The sequence below is a fragment of the Pteronotus mesoamericanus genome, unplaced genomic scaffold (assembly GCF_021234165.1).
Source record: "Pteronotus mesoamericanus isolate MK-2021 breed Mesoamerican mustached bat unplaced genomic scaffold, CSHL_Meso_final contig_181, whole genome shotgun sequence".
NCBI classification, from domain to species: Eukaryota; Metazoa; Chordata; class Mammalia; order Chiroptera; family Mormoopidae; genus Pteronotus; species Pteronotus mesoamericanus.
Window position 1 is genome coordinate 12,019,782 of NW_026555077.1, and position 21,246 is coordinate 12,041,027.

Below are 21,246 nucleotides of genomic sequence, written 5' to 3' on the forward strand. Positions count from 1 at the left end.
CACATACCTAGGTTCCTGGGCCAGGTGCATATGGGAGGCAACCAACAGATGTTCTCACACTGATGTCTGTCTCTCTCTCCTCCACCTCGCTCCTTCTTTCTTTCTCCCTTCTGCCCTCTTCCCCTTTATATCTCTCTACTTCCCTCCCTCCCCTCCTTTCTTTCTCTAAAAGCAATAAACATATCTTCAGGTGGGGATTTTAAAAAATTAAAAGTTATTTCCATGTATTCTGTAACATCACCTCACAAATAGCTTTTCTCTAATAATTTATCAGGGGTATTATATAACAAACAATAACAGCCCTTTTTTTTTTTTTTTTTACCATTCTTATTTCTATAGCCAAAGCAACAATACAAACCATTATAGCAGCAAATAAATTACTTCTCTATTTACTGGAAGATAGAATATTCATTGGGCACTCACTTTTTTAAGTAAACAGCAAAGGATGTGGTTTTGTTAGTGCTATGGGATACTTGAAAGCATATTGCCAATTGGGTAGCTCAGCACTAAAGAAGACTTGCTGATGTATGTTTTATATCTATATACACATGTACTTCTATATACACACAGAATTCCACAATTAATAGAGCCATAATTAACACAAATTTCTAATCTTAGTTTGAGGTTTTTAGTCAACTGGCATAAAATGAAGAGAAAAGAAAAGGCTTTTTTAGAGCTGCGCCAAACTGCTCTGGAAAGAACCCAATTTGTTCTTGTTGATTATCTTCTCTGGCCTCAACAGAACTTTAACAATTTATACTGTCCCCATTTTACAAACAAGATATGTACATCAAAATAAAGTTAGTTTTAAGATGTTTCCATTATAAAGTGTCCACAACTGAAGAAATACATTGTGCTAATAGGGTCAGTGTGTTTGGCTCTGCTTGTCCTTTCTGTTTCTAGAAACAATTTTAAGGCAAACAGTAAGGACAAAAAAGAAAGACATACACAGATCCTTCTCAACATACAAAACATAAAATAATATTCTTCCTTTAAAATTTTCTGGTTCTTTCGATAAAATTATCTCTAAAGAAAATTCAGTGATGTGTATAAAATCAGTTCATGAGGTCGGTACTGATGAGGTGACAAGCTCAAAGTAATCCACGAAGTAATTACTACCCATTGGAAAATAGCTGGTTTTCAGATCTTTTGTCCCACTGTTAGGCACTGTAATTCCAACACTAAAGGAAGTAATGAGAAGGAAGTTTTAAAGATCACTATTGTAACAATATCCAAGAAGTCAGTGGTTTGGTTTTGTTCTCCAACATTATTCCTGACAAAGCTTCAAGAGAAATAAAATTTCCAAACTGGGAAGAATTGAGGAAGCTATGTGATTCTTCACCTAGCATGATATACACACTTAACAACATTAAGTTCAATTAAATAATTACCAATTTCCTAAAGCAAAGTTTGTTGCTCAGTTATCTGGGCTCTCACAGCATTTCACCAACTCTTCTATACAGCACTCTAACAACATTTTGTGACTTTTAAAAACCTCTTAGTAAACTATAACCTCATCCAGGGAAGGGACCATGGTTTAAAAATCATTATACTCCCACATTTAGTACTTGGCCTAACACATAAAAGAAACCCAGTAAACGCTAATAAATGGATTATTAAATAAATGGATACATGAATGTGAGATACATATATATCTCAAGTTCATGTTCCTGAGTATAGTTGGTGAAGGGCTAAAAGTAGACATAAGAAATTTATAACTCCATTCCCTACACATCTCTATCCCAACTTCCATTCATGTCACTATTTCTACTTTTAAGCTTGTTTCACCATTGTTATTTCTACTTTCATGTCAAACTGGTATTGCAAGCTACATGTACCCAGAACCAAACTTCTTGTCTGCCCCATCCTCCAAACTGGCTCCTGCTCCTGAGTTCCCTATTTAAGACAATGGAACCAGTAACCCAAGTCAGACTCTCAGTTTTGTTTGACTTCGCTTTCGCCCATCACTTTTGTTTAATCAGTTTCCAAGGTGTATTGTTTCTATTCCCAAAATAACTTTTAATACAGTCATTAAATTAATTATCTATTGGCCAGTATCTATTGTTATCTTATTATGTGCTATGGATATTATTATGATTATTATGATATACATAAAATCAATTAGTCTCTGCTCTCAAAAACCTCACTGTCTGATTGAGATATAAGCAAATCGGCAGTTATAATATATGAAGATAAGTGTTTCATAGTTTTAATTTTTTCAGGAATACAGAGAAAGGATATCTCAATTAAATTTGGGAGGAGCAGGGAAAGCTTTTTGGACAATGTGGTATGTGATGTCGAGGTGTTAGCCAGATGAAGTAGCGCACAGGAAGGGAGAGTGATATCCAGACCAAAAAAAAAAAATAGCATGCAGAAAGCCATGAGATTTGGACAGGAAGGCATGGCTTGGCATTCTAACAGTTTAGCTGGAGTGATGCTTTTATAAGAGTGATGCTAAATCTAACTACAGTCAGGTGCCACAAAATGTTGTGGTCAACAATGGACCATGTATATGACAGTGGTCCCATAAAATTATAATGGAGCTGAAAATCCTGTAGTCTAATGACATTGTAGCCATCAGAAAGTCATAGCACAACACATTACTTGCATATTTGTGGTGATGCTGGTGTAAACAAACCTACTGCACTGTCAACCATATAAAATAACAGCACATACAATTATGTACAGTACATAATACTTAATAATGATAATAAATGACTATGATACTGGTTTATGTATTTGCTATAGTACACTTTTTATCATTATTTCATCATGTACTCTTTCTGCTACAGGGTAAGTCATAAAGAACTTTGTGTAACTGTTGGGAACCGTCCTGCCTGGTTTCAGGGACTGCAGCCTCACCGACAGGCAAGATGGCCCCAAGGCTGGAGCTGAGCAAGGAGGCCTTGGGAAAATAGGCCACTGAGGAGACAAAACCTGTCTCCCTGGCAGAGGAGCAGCCCCTGCCTCCCTCACATCATCCTGCTTGGCCCCAGAGGATGGCTGGTTAGTCGATGACAGGTAAGACCCCTCAGTGGCAGGGGCAACCTAAGACAGGCACAGTTGCATAGGGGCCATTCGGGAAGGACTTGGGGGACACAGAGAAGGGGCAAAAGACCCTCACCACTCAGCTTTGTCAAGGCCGGAGTCCTCATTCTATCTGAAAAGAGTCTCCTTATCTCTTGGCTGCTCTGCTCCACCCACCTGGCTCAGGCTTGAAACAACACTAGAGGCAGGAACAGCCCAGATCTGGATCAGACCGTTCCAGGGGCAGTTAGGCCTGGAAAAAGATTGTGTAAAATCCTATGAAACATACTTTGCTAAGAACTCCCTTGAGTTAATGAGTAGTGGCGTTTGAGGTCTGAGCACAGGATGAGTTTATTTTCCCAGGTTTTAGGGCTGAATAGGCATCACCCTGTCTACCAGACCCCGAACTGAGGCAAATCTCTGTGTTCCTTCAATTGTTATCTTTGATCTCTATCTGTTTTCTGTAAATATAGCCTTTAGGCATTGATTGGTAAACTTTGCATGCATGCTGTATACCCCTGCACTTATCCATTCTCAATAAAAGCTACTTAAGGAGAATGGCTCAGGGCATTCTCCACTGGAGGGTATTGCCACCCCCTCTCCTGACAGGTAAATCATGTCTGGTACAGTTTATTTCTTCATCCGTGGTGGTTCTGAGGGATGGAGTACCCCTCTCATTTGGCACCCGAACAGGGATGCCACATGTAGCAAGTAGAGCAGTATAAGCCTTAACCTAGGAGCTGTGGAGATTACTGAAGGATTTAAGCACAAAAGTGACAGGATGAGATCTATACTTTACAAACATTATTCCCCCTGCAGTTTGGAAGTAGATTTGAAGAAATACCAGACTGGAGGTAGGAAAAATATGTGGAGAGCTATTACATTAATCCTGGTGAAAAATAAAGAGGGCCAATACTACAACATTGGCAGTGAAAATAATTTTAAGGGCAAAGAAAGGAAGTTTTGAGTCAAAGATGATGAAGGTGATAACTTATGGCATGAAGGTCATCCAGGAATCAAGAGTGGGTTTAATGCAAAGTATGTGTGGAATCTGAATACTGAAGAGGAAGCAGAATTATTCTGTGGAGACAGACAGTAGGGAGGAAACATGGCTGTATATAGGAAAAGTTCGTAGGTGGCCAGTAGGGTTGCCAGATAAAATACAAGATGCCCAATTAAATTCAAATTTCACATAAACAATGAGTGACTTTTACTATAAATATGTTCCAAATATTTACTGCAACTGCATTCTCTTACAAGGTTCCTTTTCCTGAATGCCATACCTCTCATTGGTCTCTTTGCAAATTCCTATTCATTCATGTCAGCTCAAGTGGTACCTTCTCTATAGAGTGTAATCTGAGTCCCCTAACCCTATACTCATACAGTATTACATATTATATATCATTCATATGATTAATACCAAGATTTTCCTGCACATCTTTCTCTAGATTGTAAGCTTCTTGAAAGTAGGGATCAGAATTTTTTATCCTTATAGCCCTAGGGCCAAACACAACAGTTTTTGGTTAAAAGGCAGCCAATAAATATTTGCTGACTGAATGAATGTCCTTTTTCAGATCTCCAATAATTTCTTTTCTAATATTTTCTAGCTCATCTCCTTGCCTTCAATTTCATTCCTATTTATAGCCTCCTACGTTCTGAAACAAGAAGTATACTTTTAAAACATAAATCACCAAGGACTCTTTACTACTTAAACATCTTTGATTACTTCATGATGCCCAGGGATGAAATAGAAACTCTTCAGCATGGTACTTAATGTCCTCCACAATTTAAATCCAAAGCCAAGTTGTTAAGAGATCAAACTTTGAAATTATACCTGGAGTAGAGTCCTGGCTAAGTAATTTGATAGTTGCATGACTGTGAGGGAATAACTTAACCAATTTTAAAATGGGAATATCTACTGCATAATGCTGTGGTGAAGATTAGATGAGATGTCTGTAAAACATTTACTGCAGTACTATATAATAATCCACAAGGGGGATAGTTTCTAACACTCCAAGTGGATGCCTGAAACAATGGATAGAATTAAATCCTTAATATAGTATGTTTTTCCCTATATGTACATACATATGACAAAGAGTTTTAGTGGTCAGAACACTCTCGTCCGTTTACTGCATGCTGTAATTTCTTAGGATTTTTTACCTCTTCAAAAAAAAATACTTTTTCAGTGATTTATGTGTTTTGCAAATAACGTCATCCTAATCTAAGCACAAACCAATCCAGATAGTTTTTAATGACCTGAACCCAAAAGATTGGATGAGATACTCTAACTTAGCAAAGGGCACCAAAAGAACCAGACATGCAAATTACTTCCTGATTATTTTGAAACAAGATGTACAATGTTTATTAAATACTTCTGAGACAGCACAAAGATACCCAGAATTATTCTGATTTCCTAAAATCTTTTTCTTTCTACCAACTCATTGAAATGTGAGATAAGAAAACTATACTTATCATACTTTTTTTTTTTTTTACCTTTGATCCTTCAAGGCCATTTTGTCCAGGAATCCCAATATCACCTGGAAAACCCTAGGGAACATAAAAATGAAAAGTTTATTCCATAGCAAATTGCTTTAAATCTATTAAGCATATAAAAATCCCCTTTGCCTTTCTCTCACACCCAGTTGGAGCAATTTGTACTTCTCAAAAACTCAGTATTATAGAATGTTAGGTAGTTTAACATTGGAACACTAAATTTACAAAGTGTACTAAAATGGAGCTTGTTCCATCAGGGATTCATAAACAATCCTCAGACCTCTAATCCAGTCTAAGACAGAGGGAGTCTTATTAAAAAATCATCTACAACTTGGAGAAAAAGCAAGAGGTCCATAACAGGTCCTTTCAATGCAATATGGGACTCAGAGCCACCAAGGATCATGGGAAGCTAATTTGTTAGACTCACTGTTAACTAACTATATGGTAAGTTGTAGGGGTTTTTTTTCGGTAGAGAGGTAAATAACTACTACCTGGTCAGAAAAATAACTCCAAAGGTTATGGATTAATATAGAAGGTTTTAATCAGTTTTGTATCTAACTCAACTATCTTATCCTAACATTCCCATAAATGTCTATAAATACTTACCTCCTCAAATGTTCTTTGAACTCTTCTTAACATCTTACTGGTACCATAATTGATTGATGAGTTGAATAAAATATCTGACCTATGTTTACTTTTATATTTGCCTGAGAATCATAATTTTACCTTTCTGGAAATTATACTCTAGTAGTCTAAAATAGTTGGTTCAAGAAATAGGAATGTACTATAGCATGTTAAATAAACTCTGTGCTGGGAAAAGGCTTAGAATGTTACTCTAAAATAATTAGATTAATATTCTTGCTGAAATAATGAATTAGACTATTATTCATCATGATGAGTTTCAATACTGATAATAAGCTACTTGCATTGATTTTGTCACAGAGCTGTTTCTGTGTTTCCTGTGGACATAGACAAGGTAAGACAAGTTCAAGAATCAGCATCTTTAAGAGTAAAGAAAGTTCCAGTTAAATATGAATGCCAGCTAGAAAAGGTAGTTCAGTGGGGTTAACTATGATGGTAATAAAAATTCCCACAAGTAAAAGGTAATAGAAAGGTTGATTCTGAAATACTCATCTTGGAAAGAAAAATTAAAAGAAAGGATACTGACTTATCCAGTCTGGATTAGGGCAAAATGCCTTGGCTCTGATTTAAAACCTGGACTCTGTGAAAAAATACTTGGGAATATTTCTGGCAGAAAAAAGTCAGTAGTAACAAAGAGACTGATTACAGAATCAAATTTATGAAAGTCTGGAATAGAATATGTTTAATACAGACTTGCTGACTGCTTTTCTAATTGAAGGAAATCAGGTTCACCTTTGCCTTCTCTGCCTTAAATAATTCTCCTTGTATCTTTCTTCATCTGAAAGACTTATGTTTGAAATAAAAGACTGAATAATATTTTACTTATAAATATTTCTTTGACCCCCATATCTTGAGCTAGGTCCCTTGTAAGATCTCTCTCACTATCAGTCCTACAAAGTCACTCAATGTAGTGTTTTGGCTTGTTATGTTTTCCTCACCAGGCTGTAAACTTCTTGAGGGAAGTTTTATGTCTTATTAACAATCAATCATATTTCCAGTGCTAAAAAATAGACTTTTGTTGTTTTGAATGGCTGACTTCTTTTGGGGGGAAAAAAAGGACAACATGTTTGTTGGCTATTTTTAGCCCTTTGTTACTGGTTTACAACCCCTGGTTCAGAGCATCTCCACAGATAATCTCATGATTTCTGTCCAACCTTCAGATGAGTCTGGAACACCCTGTCATACCAGAAAGCAAGAAAGGTATCTAGAGTCCTGTTAGAAGAACTCTGAGAGCTTGGAGAGGATCCTACTGGCCAGATATGGAACAATATGAACTTCAGTAAGGACAAAAATTGCAATGGATTAAAACATGTCAAGTATTTTTAAATTCATAGGTTCATAATTATACAAGGAAAAAAAACTGTATGTTTAAAGGATGAAAGGGATACAACTTACTAATTTACAAGTAGAGAATCAAGCATTTATTCTACCTTTCCTATACAGTAGCTGAAGGAATGCATTCCAGCCAATAAACAGAAGACATGATAGAGCAAGAATATTGCCATTTTGCAATTTCCTAAATGATATAATGGATCTAGGCAGTTTAATAACCAACTATTACTACCATCACAAAAAAGAAGAGATAACTAGACATTATGTGCTTCCTGATGAAAGAACACAATACTACCAATAGTCTTGCCAAAAACAAACAAAACTGAATATGGTCAGGCTTCTGTATGTGACTATCAATTCCAGGAAATATGGAGGACCAAGAAATGTGTAACTACACCATAAGACTATAATCAGCAAAACCCAGGCTCCAGAAAACTTTACAGGTTAAACAACTGAGGATCTTCAATGACTAAATTATAAGGGGGGAAAAAAGGGAATGGAAAGAACATGTAGACTGAAAGACATAGCAATAAGACAAACAAGCCTTATATTTCTTAAAAGAAGCACACTGGAGTGATAAATGAAAAAAAAAAAAAAGAGGAACTGATTACTTTTGGGAGGAGAGACAGGTTTGTGGTTGGGCTGGGGTCCATAAAAGGGGAATAATTAGCAGTTCTATTCCTTACCTGCATGATAGTTACAAGAGTGTTTGCCTTATAAATTGTTTGTGATATACATTTGTTTTATATAGATGTCTGTGTCCTTGTTTTATTTTTTAATACACAGTGTGAAAAAAGTCATTGAAGTGACTTGTTTATAAACATGGAATATTGAGTATGCGCATGAATATCTGCTCTTTCTTAAACATTAAAATAATAATGATGGACTATTAAAAAGACATAAAATACCAAGACAAGGGGAATAGGAGACAAAGGATGTCATCAAATCTGATATTATATTATAATCATGTAAGTTGAATATTTTACAATTAAAGCTTTAAAAGTTCAGAAACACATCACAATTATTAAAAGAAAAAAATCTCTAAAATTTGGCCAGGGAATATTTTTTATTATTTGAAAAATTCATACCTGGGTTACTACCAGGTAGAGATCTTGTTTTTTAGATAAGTTTTCAATATAAAAGTCAGAGTTAGCTGGGTCAACTGAACTTTAATAACATATGTCTATAAAATAATTTTTTAAACTCTCAAATTTACGGTTTAAACTGTAAATCAAATGACAGGACATAGCTGTCCTTGTAAAGTTGCAAAACTTCAGAGACCTTACAGATTGAAAGATAAAAACTTTATCATTCAGATTTTATAATTTGATTAAAAATTATGTTTGCATGAAACTATACAGAAAGAAAATTAAAAACAAAAATCTCATAAGAATACTCTTTTTTAATTTAAAATAATGGAAAACATTCAAAAGTCAAAATGGTTTCTCCTTCATTGTGCTTCACTATCTCAGTTAAGTCATCACATTACAATTGAAAGTATAACACCTAAGTGAGAAAAAGAAAGAGCAGCCTGATTTATGGTGCCTTTTTAAAAATTTGAGATAAAATTGACTTATAACATTAAATTACTTTCAGGTATAAAACATTAATTCAATATACGTGTACATTGTGAAACGATCACAGTAATTTCAGTTAACATCTATCACCACAAATGTCTTAATTTCTTTTCTTATGAGAACTTTTAAGATCTACTCTTAGCAAACTTCAAACACATAGTACATTATTTACTGTGCCATCATGCTATCCATCTCCATAGCTAACTTACTTTATTTTATTTTTAATCTTCCATCACCATATATTTTGCCTCATTTACCCTATGCTATCCATAACTGAAAGTTTGTACTTTTTGACCACCTTCATCCATTTTGCCCTTCCCTCCCACTGCTGGCAACTACCAATTTGTTCTTTGTATTTGTAAGTTTTGTTTTTGTTTGTTTTGGTTTTTTTTAGATTTACATGTAAATGAGATCATATAGTATTTGTCTTTCTCTGACCTATTTAACTTAGCATAATGCCTTTAAGATGTATCCATGTTGTCATAACAGTATGATTTCCTTCTGTTTAAAGACTGAATAATATTTTATTTTATATTGTTTCAATAATATTTAATTGGTTTTTTCTATTGAGTTGTATGTCATAGCTTTATTAACTTAAGCTTATATAACATTCTAAATTTTTCATTGTCATTTCAACAATCTTCACAGGTTCTTCACCAGGAGTATATTCCACCTCTAGAAACCACTTTCTTTGCTTATTCATAAGAAGCAAATCCTCATCTGTCAAAGGTTTAACATGAAATTCATAGCAATGAATTTTTTATCATGGCAAGTCAGTCATATCTTCATATACACTTATAATTCTAATTATTCTGTTATTTCTACCACATTTGCAGTTACTTCCTCTACTGGTCTTAATCCCTCAAAGTCATACATGAGGGTTGGAATCAAATTCTTCCAAATTCTTGTTACTTTTGATATTTTGACCTCTGCCCATGAATCATGAGTGTTCTTAATGGCATCTAGAATGGTGAATTGTTTCCAGAAGGTTTCCAGTTTACTTTGCCCATATCCATCAGAGAGATCACTATCTATAGCAGCTAAAGCATTACAAAATGTATTTCTTATATAAGAAGACTTTAAAGTCAAAACCACTCCTTGATCCATGGGCTGCAGAATGGATGTTGTGTTAGCAGGCATAAAACAACAATAATCTTATTGGACATCTCCATCAGAGCTCTAGGGTGAGTACGTGCATTGTCAATAAGCAGTCATATTTTTTTAAAAATCTTTCTTCTGAGCAGTAGGTCTGAACAGTGGGCTTAACATATTAATTAAACCATGTTGTAAACAGATGTGTTGTCATCCAGGCTTTGCCATGCCATTTATTGAGCACAGGCAGGGTTGATTTTTCCTAATTCTTAAGGGCCCTAAGATTTTTGGAATGATAAACGAGCACTGGCTTTAATTTAAAGTCACCAGCTGCATGAGCCCCTAACAAGAGAGGCAGCCTATGCTTTGAAGCTTTAAAGCCATGCATTGCCTTCTCCTTTTCAGCTGGCATCTTCTTCCAATATAAGGCTGTCTCATCTACATTGAAAATCTATTGTTTAATATAGCCACCTTCATAATCTTAGCTACATCTTCTGGATGATTTGCTGCAGCTTCTATATCAATACTTTCACATTGCGCTTTCATGTTATGAAGATGGCTTCTTTCCTTAACCTCATAATCAATCTCTGCTGGCTTCAAACTTTTCTTCTGCAGCCTTTTCAGCACTCTCAGCCTTCAGGGAATTAAGGAGAGTTAGGCCTCTCTGGATTAGGCTTTGGTTTAAGGGAATGTTCTGGGTGGCTTGACCTTCTACCCAGACCATTAAAACTTTCTCCAAATCAACAATATGGCTGTTTAACTTTATCATTCATGAGTTTAATGGAGTAGCACTTTTAATTCCCTTTAAGAACTTTTCCTTTGCATTCACAACTTGATTAATTGTTTGGTACAAGAGGCCCAGCTTTTGATCTATCTCATCTTTCAACATATCTTCCTCAATAAGCTTAATCGTTTCTAGCTTTTGACTTAAAATGAGAAATGTGTTACTCTTCCTTTCATTTGAACACTTACAGGCCATTGTAGGGTTATTAATTCGCCTATTTCAATATTATTGTGTCTCAAGCAATAGAGAGGTCTGAGAAGAGGGAAAGAGACTGGGGAATGCTGGTCAGTGGAGCAGTCTGAACTTACACAATATTTATCAATTAAGTTCACCATCTTATACATGTGTGGTTTGTGGTGTGCCAAAGCAGTTACAATAGTAAAATCAAAGATAACCAATCAAAGATCACAATAACAAATACAATAATGAATAAGTGTGAAATAAGAAATATTGCAAGAATTAGCAAAACATAACATAGAGCCACAAAGTGAGCAAATGCTGTTAGAAAAATGGTGCCAATAGACTTGCTCTATGTAGGGTTACCACAAAACTTCAATTTGTAAAAATCACTGTATTGTGAAATGCAATAGAGCAAGGCACATAAAATGAGGTATGCCTGTATGGTGTAAAATATGGTGTACAGTTTCAATTTTTGTGTACATAGATGTCCAGTTTTGCCAACACCATTTATTGAAGAGACTATCTTTTCCCCCATTGTATATTCCTGGCTTCTTTGTCACAGAATAATTGACCATATATAGGTGGACTTATTTCTAGGCTTTCTAGTCTGTTCCACTGATCTACATGTCTGGTTTTATGCTAATAACATACTGTTTGATTACTATATCCTTGTAATATAGTTTCAAACCAGGAAGCATGATACCTCTAGTTTGTTGTTCTTTCTCAAGATTGTTTTGTCTATTTGGATTCATTTGGAACCATAAAAATTGTGGTTCCATACAATTTTAGAATTGTTTGTTCTATTTCTGTGAAAAATGCCAGTGGGATTTTGATTTGGATTGTCTTAAATCTATAGATTACTTTGCGTAGTATGGGTATTTTAACAATATTAATTCTTGTAATCCATAAGCATAGAAATCTTTCCCTTTACAAGCATCTTATTTAATTTCTTCCATTAATGTTACAGATTTCAGTGTACAAATTTTCACTTTCTTGGTTAAATTTATTCCTAGACATTATTTTCTTTTTGATGCAGTTCTAAATAAGATTGTTTTCTTAATTTCTCATTCTGATAGTTCATTAATAATATGTGGAAACACAACAGATCTTTGTATATTGATATTGATATTATATCTTGCATCTGGTGCCTTTTTAACATAAATAATGTAATCATTAATTTTTATCAAGAAGTGGAAACTAGCCCTGATTGGGTGGCTCAATTGGTTGGAGCATCATCCCATACATCAAAAGACTGCAGGTTCAATTCCCAGTTAGGGCACATACCTAGGTTGCAGGTTCGATCCCTGGTTGGGGTGTGTACAGGAGGCAACCAATTGATGTTTCTCTCTCATATCGATATTTCCCTCTCTGTCTCTCTTTCCCTCCCTCTCTCAAAGAAATAAACATATCTTTGGGTGAGGATTTTAAAAAATGAAGTAGTAGCCTAAAGAAGTAAAAACGTGTCTTCTATTTTTGGGCCCCTTCACATCTGTTTATTGCACAGAGAAGAGTGACTCAACATTCTCTCCAGTAAAAACAATGTTTTATTATTCCCTAATTGCTAAAGGCTGGAGACTAATTCACACGCATTTTTAAAAAGCAAAACCTGGGAACCAAAAGCACTAGCAGATTCCATTAGTGTCCTGGGAAATTATAAAAGTAAAATACTGTTGTTCTTATTCTGGCAGTATTCAGAAGTTTGGAAGCTAGAATGTCCAAATAAAGTAAGCATATAATGTTCTATGGCATATATTAAGCATATTAGTAGTTCTTTAATAGGAATGATAAAGTCTCCATTTTCCATTGCTATTTATAGTCCTTTTGGTAAAAAAAAAAGTTCAAATGGATAAACAATCCACAAAATAAATAAATCCAATAAATAAAGTAACAATGCTGTATCAGTAAAATGAAAAAAACCTGAATATGGCAACCTGGAAGAATCTCAAATGCATTATGCTAAAGAAAATAACTCATATAATAAAGGACTCCACACTATATAAGTTTATTTAAATAAAAACTTTAGAAAAATGCAAATTACTTTATAGTGACAAAAAGCAGATCAGTGGTAGCCTGAAAAGGGTGGGGTCAAAAAGAACAGAAGGGAGAAATTACAAATGGTGAACAAGGAAATTGTTGAGTTTGACAGATATGTTCACTATCTTGATCTTGGTGATGATTTATATGTACATTAAAAATTATAAAATTGCACTACTCAAATATATTTATATTGTTATTTTATAATATAACTACCTCAATAAGTCAATTATACCTCAACACAGTTGTATTGGGTGCTTTAGATAATCATTTGTTTTTGGTAGGCAACCATTTTCAACAATTTAAAGAACTTCAGAGAGAAAATAAAATTTATCTGTTGAACTTTTCCCCATATAAAATCAGTGAAGCTCAGATTTTGAATAGTATGTTCCATTATAACAATATGTTGAAAATAAACATTTTGGGAAATATAAACATTTTGATATTTTATATGGGAGCTTTAAAATACATGGTTATTGTAGATAAGAGTAGCATTTAGGCATTTAACTCATTAAAATTTTCAAGTTTTCATTCACTTTTATATCCATTGTGCTTTAAATATGTAAGAACTCAATATGAGTTGGCTTAAATTATCTTCTGAGTAGTTTATTTAAGTGTGAACAAAGTAGAGACGAATATATCCTTTAGGAAAAAAGTCATATCAAGAGCTGAGGGAGGGAAGGTGGGAGGGGGCAAGGGAAAGAGGTGGGGGGGAGGCAGAGACAAATGTATTTAAAAAGTAAATAAATTAAAATTAAAAAAATTAAATTAATAAATCATTTAAGATAGGGCAACATTATAAATTATGATTTCCTAAAGAGCAAAGTTATGCAAAGCCTAGTCTAGTAGTGGGCATACAGCACATTCAATAAATATTTGACAGCTTGAATAGATGACCGAATTAAAGACAAATTAAACAATTTTATTTTCAATTATGTAGTTTCAAATATTGCCCTTTGTCTAAGAAAACAAACTTAAAAACCCAACTACAGTCACAAACATAGCTTCTATATATAGGATTGACATTTCACATATGCAAACAAGAAAGAATGCACCCAGAGGGAGAGAGGATCTGTAAGGGGAGAGTTCAGTATGAGTTATAGAGCCAAAAAAACAATCATACGAGTCTGTTATTTGGCATTTGTGGAAGTACATACCATGTCAGTAATATGGTAAGTCCAAGTAGGAAAGTAATTTTCAAAAAAGATTAAAATTACCTTTTCTGAGTGAGAATAATCCATCCAAAAGTTAATGCAAAAAATAATAATAAAAGGGTAAAAGTAATAAATTCACATTCTCAGTAAATATAGAAACTAAACTTTAGTACAAGGAAATGTGCAACTGCAGATTAAGAAACTGTTCTATCCTCAGAGAAAGCCATAAACAGAAAATGTGAGCTTCTGGAAAAATAAATGTAAAATAAAGAATTCATGTAGGTAGCTGGTTCTCTTTAACTCTTTTGCTGTTTTGGCTCTAAAAAACCAGATTTTTGAAATTATGATATTGTTGAAAATCTTTGCAAATCACTATTGCTATTCATATATCTTCCCTTTTTATAAATCTATATATTTGAGCAGTAAAAATGGCACAGCTCAATTCCATTTATGTGTTGCATCCTAAAAACTCAGCAGAGAAAATCCACAACAAAGATAATAAAATTCCTTATGACACAAGCATACACTCTTTCTATCAAATAAGACTTTGTTTAAATAGTATTCGCAATATGTATGAAGTCACTCTTAAAAGAACCTACAAAGTCAATTGCAAAGTCCACTTTTATTTTACTGAAATCCACACAAAACTTCATGAAATTTATAATTGTTAAATAAACTATTTTGACCATCATTTGATACTTAAGTTTGGATGACCTATGGTGACAAAAAGCAGATTATAGTAGACTGGAGAAGGGAGGAACATGCAAAAGGTGAACAAAAAAAATTTGTGGTTTGATGAATGTTTACTATCTTGATTTTGGTTGATGTTTTCATGAGTTTTACATAATGTCAAAAATTATCAAATTGTATAAATATATGCAGTCTGTTGTGCATAAACTACAGCTCAATAAAACTGTCAAACAAAAAGGTAATTGGTATTGGGTATTTTTGATAATCAGTTGCATTTTGACAGACAAGAGTTAGCAAGTCATTGAAGATCCTCAGAGAACTAGTCCCCAGATAAAAATCAGCGAAGCTCAGATTTCAAATTGTTTTGAAAGTAATAACATGACGATGACTTGATGTTTAGTTTTGGATAGGTATCACTTTTAGGTACTCAATGTCTATATATTTGATTCATTTCAAATTCTGACGAGTATAGTAATTAAGAATATCAATTCACCAATTCAACACAGTTACTATTAAGTTCTCAGCACTGAACACATACACCAGAGAATAAAAATATTCCCTGGCTTCATAAAATATTCTGGAAACTAACTCAGATTCTCCCCTTTTCAGTATGTGTGTGTTTGTGCCATGGACTGGGAAGTTAGGAGATTTTAAAAAGCTGATTTACATTGTTATGAGGAACTAGTATGTATCAATTGCCTACTGTTGTTCTAAATGTACAGCTTTGATCCTGGGCCACTTTATGTTGTTTCCCATTCTTTCTGTTTTTTTTTCTTTCCATAAATATTATGGCTATCTTGTTTTCCATCAAAAATTACGCACGGGTTAGTGGAGATGTGGACCTGTATCTAGGCCTCACTGTGAACAATGCCCCTTTTCCTAAGAACCTGGCCTTGGACTTGACCAATACATTGAGTAATCTTCCTTTGCAGAAGGAGAGTGCATTTTCAACTATGTGGGTGGCTGCACTATGATACCAGAGGCCATTTAAAAAACTGTGTAAATGGGCAGAAGGGTAAATGGAGGGCATTTTTTAAAATGTGCTCACTGTCTCTTTGGGAAACTACTCTCCCCCAATTTGCAGTCCATGTGTTTCTGGTCCCTGTCCCTGTTTCCAAGGGTAAGTAAATAATCCAAAGCTTGCAGTTAGAGTATTCTAGTCCTAAAGCAGTTGTGACTGATTTAAATATGATCATGTAATCCAAGCCAGATTGGCTGGAGTCTATCTTAAAGATTTTTCTGGAGCTATAAGAAAAAAAATAATGCTGTCTTTTTGCCAAGATTGCTAATTCTGAGAGCAACAGAAGCCTAGAGTTGCCGAGGGCCACATTTCCCACCATGTGTTCCTATGAATGGAGCCAACAAAGATAAGTAAGGTCAAGAGATGGACAGTGTCTTTCTTGATCATACTCATTGAGCTCCTGTAAGTAGCCAACCTCTAGGCACGGGCACTGCTGGGTTTCCTGATTGTACTAGCCATTCCTAATTTTTTTGCTTAAAACAGTTTGAGTTAGGTTTCTGTCCCTTTAATTAAAACAGACTTGACTAAAACAATGAACTATTCTTTAAATATACGTAGCTTCCTCATATGTCTGTGGTGGAATGTCCTTTCCACTTGATAAGTCCCTAATATTTCCTGCTCAAGTATCCATGATTCTAGAAGTCTTCCTTAACTCCCTGTCCCAGGTTCCTTCACCATACAAACTGTTACCAACTCAAAGGTAACATGATCTGTGAAGTTTTTCCCAGTTCCCCTTAGTCAGAATCAGTAGCTTGTTCTTTTACATTACTACAAAACTGTTAATATGATTATTTAGTACTAATTGTACTATATTGTAATTAATGATTTGTTTCCTTTTTCCAATAAAGTGTGAGCTCATAAAAGAAAATAAGTATTATCTTACTCATCTTTATACCTCCAACATTTAACATGTTGAAGTCCATAGTCCATTGCATTTATGCACATTATGCAAATGAGATACTTATTCATTGTTCCAGTCAGTCTTTTCAGGGACTTTTTCCAATTTTTAAAATATATTTTTCAATTACAATTGATACACAATATTATATTAGTTTCAGGTGTACAGCATTGTGATTAGACATTATATAACTTACAAAGTGATTCCCCAATAAGTCTAGGGAATGTTGCCTTTTCAGGGGTTTTTGTATAGCAAAGTTAGAGACAGTGTCTCCCCCTGTGGCAAAATGCAGGAATACTTACTGTCCGTATAATTATGTCTCTTTCTGGAACACATTATTTTTTATAATTGCCCATTATAAAAGATTCAGTTTCCCTAAGGTCAAAGATCCTCTTAGGTAATGGAACAAGTATCATCTTGCTTTCTTCACATTACCCCATGAGAACTGAGGCTCAGTGAATCAGTGCAAAAATGTTCATACTCTGGAAACTGCTACAGCTGAGCATAATAAACTGTCCTTTGTCTCTGTTCCAGGAGTGCCATGTCTTCTACCAGAATCTGTGAAACTGTCAGGCTAACTTGTTGGCTTGCAAATAGGACAAAATCTCAGATCCTTCACATCATCTGACCATTCTAGTGATGAGGATGTGATACTGAGAGACATAGCTTTCTGGGACAGGGAGTATGAGGGCCTTACTGATGATTAATGGGATTGAGGAAAGTCCGTGGGAATACAAAGTGAACATGATAACCAAATTGTATAGTCAGCCAGGCAGTAAATGGTCCTTTACTTTACTGTCTGTTAAGATGAGTAATTGGGGGAAATGGCTATAGGCCAAGCACCAGGAACAGAAAGTACAAGGTATATTCAAAGACAGTTGCCCTACTTGTAACAAACTCTCCTCTGGGTAGAAAGGTTTCCTCACCTGAGGTCCACATCGCTATAACAAAGGTATTGAGTACTAATAGTATTATCAGTATTAGTAACTAATAGTACTAAGATTTATCCTGGGTAGGCAGAAGACTCTGTCCCCTTACAGAGATTCCCACCTAGACTAGGTATAAAAGGTTAGAAATTTGTGAGCACTATGAGAAGAAACCAGGCAAATCAATAAAATTTTGACTAGTTTACTTGGGATATGAGGGGGCACGATTCATATTTTTTCATGTTATAAGAATTGTGGTATTAGGCTTGACTACTGAGCTTCTGAATGCTCTGCCTCCAACAGAGCTTGGAATCAAAGGTCTTATGCAATTTGGCACCAATGTAGTCTTACAACCTTACCTGTCACCTCATACCAACATAAGGAATCCGTATCTGCTAGTAAGTTCTATTCACTGTTCTGTAAATCCAACATGCACATCACCTAAATGCCCAGTCTCTGCGCATGTGATTCACCCTGCAGAAAGGCCTTCCCCTTTTCCTGCCATTTATTCTTCTACATCTTTTCCATCCTCCATTCCCTAATTCTTCCACCTCATATTACTTTCTCCACAAACACGAAACTATAATTACTTATTTAATTCTCACATAATGCCTTTACCATTGTCTAACACTGTATGTATATACCTTGTCTTCCCAGCTAAATTATATATTTCCACAAGTTATGCATAGTATATTTTTGTATCTATCCCACAGTGTTTATTAGGCAGAGCATTACATACAAGGGGAAATTTGTACTGACTGATGTAATCATGTGTTTTCTTTCAGAACTACTTTTTGAATAACCACCAAAAAATGCCAAATTAATCAACCACACCAAGTGCTAAAAGATAAAAAAGTAATAGGTCTAAGTGAATGGAATCCATTGGCACTATTCAACTCATGTAGTTGGCCACATGCTGGCTTATTCTAAGTCAAATGAGGTGTGAAAATGGACATTTAGAAGCATGCCTTTGCTTGATGTGAGCAGACTCTTCAAATGACCTTTGGTCTTTGTCTCTGATGAAGACCACCCTGGTGGAAAAAGAGGACCGGCTGCTTGGCCACTTCTGGTATTTCTGTGATTATTAATCTCAGCTCATTTTTGTAGTAAACAACTGGCCCATTTACAAAGGATATCATCCAAAATTCAACTATTTGGCAATCTCTGTAGCAAAGTAGCAAAGGGAGATTAACAGCTGAATCAACAAACATTAAAACTATCCTGCAACCACTTTTGAAGATGGTTTGATACATGAAGTGGGAGAAAGCATGGAGTTAGTGCTCAAAACTGATACTACTGTGCTTGAAGAAATAGAAAAGTTTCCTGTATGGCATTTGCCATATGCCTTATGAAGAAAGAACCAATGAGATATCACCTCACACCTGTCAAAATGTCTATCATCAATAAATCAACAAACAACAAGTGTTGATGAGGAAATGGAGAAAAAGAAACCCTCATGCATTGTTGGTGGGAATGCAGATTAGTGCAGGCACTGTGGAAATCAGTGTGGAGTTACCTAAAAAGTTAAAAATGGAACTGCATCGTAATCCAGTGATTCCACTTCTAGAATATATCCAAAAAAGCCCAAAGCACTAATTGAAAAAAATATAAGCACCCCTGTGTTCACTGAAGTATTATTTACAATAGCCACAATTCAGAAGCAGTCCAAGTGTCCATCAGTAGATGAGTGGATAAAAAAGCTGTGGTACATTTACACAATGGACTACTACTCAGTTGTAAAAAACAAGGAAGTCTTGCCTTTTGTGACAGTATCGATGGACCTGGAGAATATTATGCTAAGTGAAATAAGGCAGTCAGTGAAAGAGAACTACCTCATGATTTCACTTATATGTGGAATCTAATGAACAAAATAAACTAATTAATAAAGTGGAGACAGACTCATGGAAACAGATTCCTGGATACAGAGAACACTCTGACAGCTGTCAGAGGGGAGGGGGATGGAGGCTGCATGAGAAGGGTGAAGGCATTGAGCAAAGTAAAAAAAGAAAGGCTCATGGACATACACAACAGTATGGTGACTGCCAGATGAAAGAAATGGGGGACGGGAGGTGGAAGAAGGTAAAGGGGGGATAAATGGTGATGGAGGGAGACCTGACTTTGGGTAGTAAATACACAATACAATGTCCAAATGATGTATTGTAGAGCTGTATACCTGAAACTTATATAATTTTATTAATCTATATCACCCCAATAAATTCAATTAAAGAAGAAAGAACCAATATCAAAAAAGTTTTAATCTTATGTTTTAAAGTACCTGATGTTTTATATCAGGGCACATCTAATATTTTAATTCTGTGAAGAGTTACATGCAGAGACATATTTACTTGTCCGTTGCAGCAATTTCATAATTTGCCTAGAATAAGTAAAACATTAATAAGCAAGAACAAACTTTGAAGTGGTTTGAAGTGACATTTGTTCAGATGATCTTTAATGATAAACAGTTTTCCCTGATGCCAATGACAAATAACATAGCAGTTCCAACAAAAACTTGAGTGCTTTGGTTTCACCAACTTTTTATTAAGATCTAAGTTTTTTAACTAAATTCATCATACCATACTAGTGGTCATATGCACTACCAGCAAGACAGGACAAAACTGGCAAAATAAAACCAGCCTATTTTGTTGGCAGTGTAGATGACCACTTCCATGGTATGATTAATTCAAAGAGAATCAAAGTTCCTAATCAACCACATGTTTTCCCCTGTTCACTAAATGACAGCTAAAATTCTACAAATTCAATACTTATTGCATTAGTTCCAGCTTTAAGTTTAGTGTTGAAATGTAAACATCCTTGAAAGGAGATTATCTTACAGTTAGCTTTTAACCATTTAATGCTTGGATTAAAATACATTTATCAGGTCTTTCTCTAAAAACAGGCTTTGATGTGAAGGGTAAATTATGGAAAGAAAAAGAGATAAGTTATTTGAAATAAACAGGAACTCATGCCCAAGAGGGAAAGAATATAGAATGGGGAAACTAAAGGAAAGAATTTCTTTGGCTATTTTTATAATTTTCTCTGATGACTACGCTGATTCTAGACTTTTAAAAATATCCTGATTTTTAAAATATTTTACTTTATCAAACCCAATTAATCTTGATATCCATGGAAAGACAGATAGAGGAGGTTTTGACATAGTCTGAATTAAATATTAGTTATATTGAGTATAAGCTCCTTGAAGTCAGGACCTAACCTTGAAATCACTTCAGCATTTTTTTTTTTAGTAATTAACATATAATAGGTATCTCAAAAAATCTATAACAAATAAATAATTAGAACTGAATTGTCAAATGAGGAGCCTAAAAGACAGGGATACTCCTGCAGTTAGGTTCCAATAATCAGCCAGCCATTCACATTTGCATGACTGCCAATCATATT

General features: G+C 34.8%; 1 protein-coding gene across 1 annotated transcript in view; it reads right to left on the reverse strand.

The window, feature by feature from the left end:
• Positions 1-21,246, reverse strand: part of COL24A1 (collagen type XXIV alpha 1 chain) — a 299,775-nt gene that overhangs the window by 182,714 nt on the left and 95,815 nt on the right. Inside the window, 1 exon segment of the mRNA XM_054566926.1 lies at positions 5,521-5,574. Within this exon segment, the coding sequence (XP_054422901.1) occupies positions 5,521-5,574 (54 nt within the window).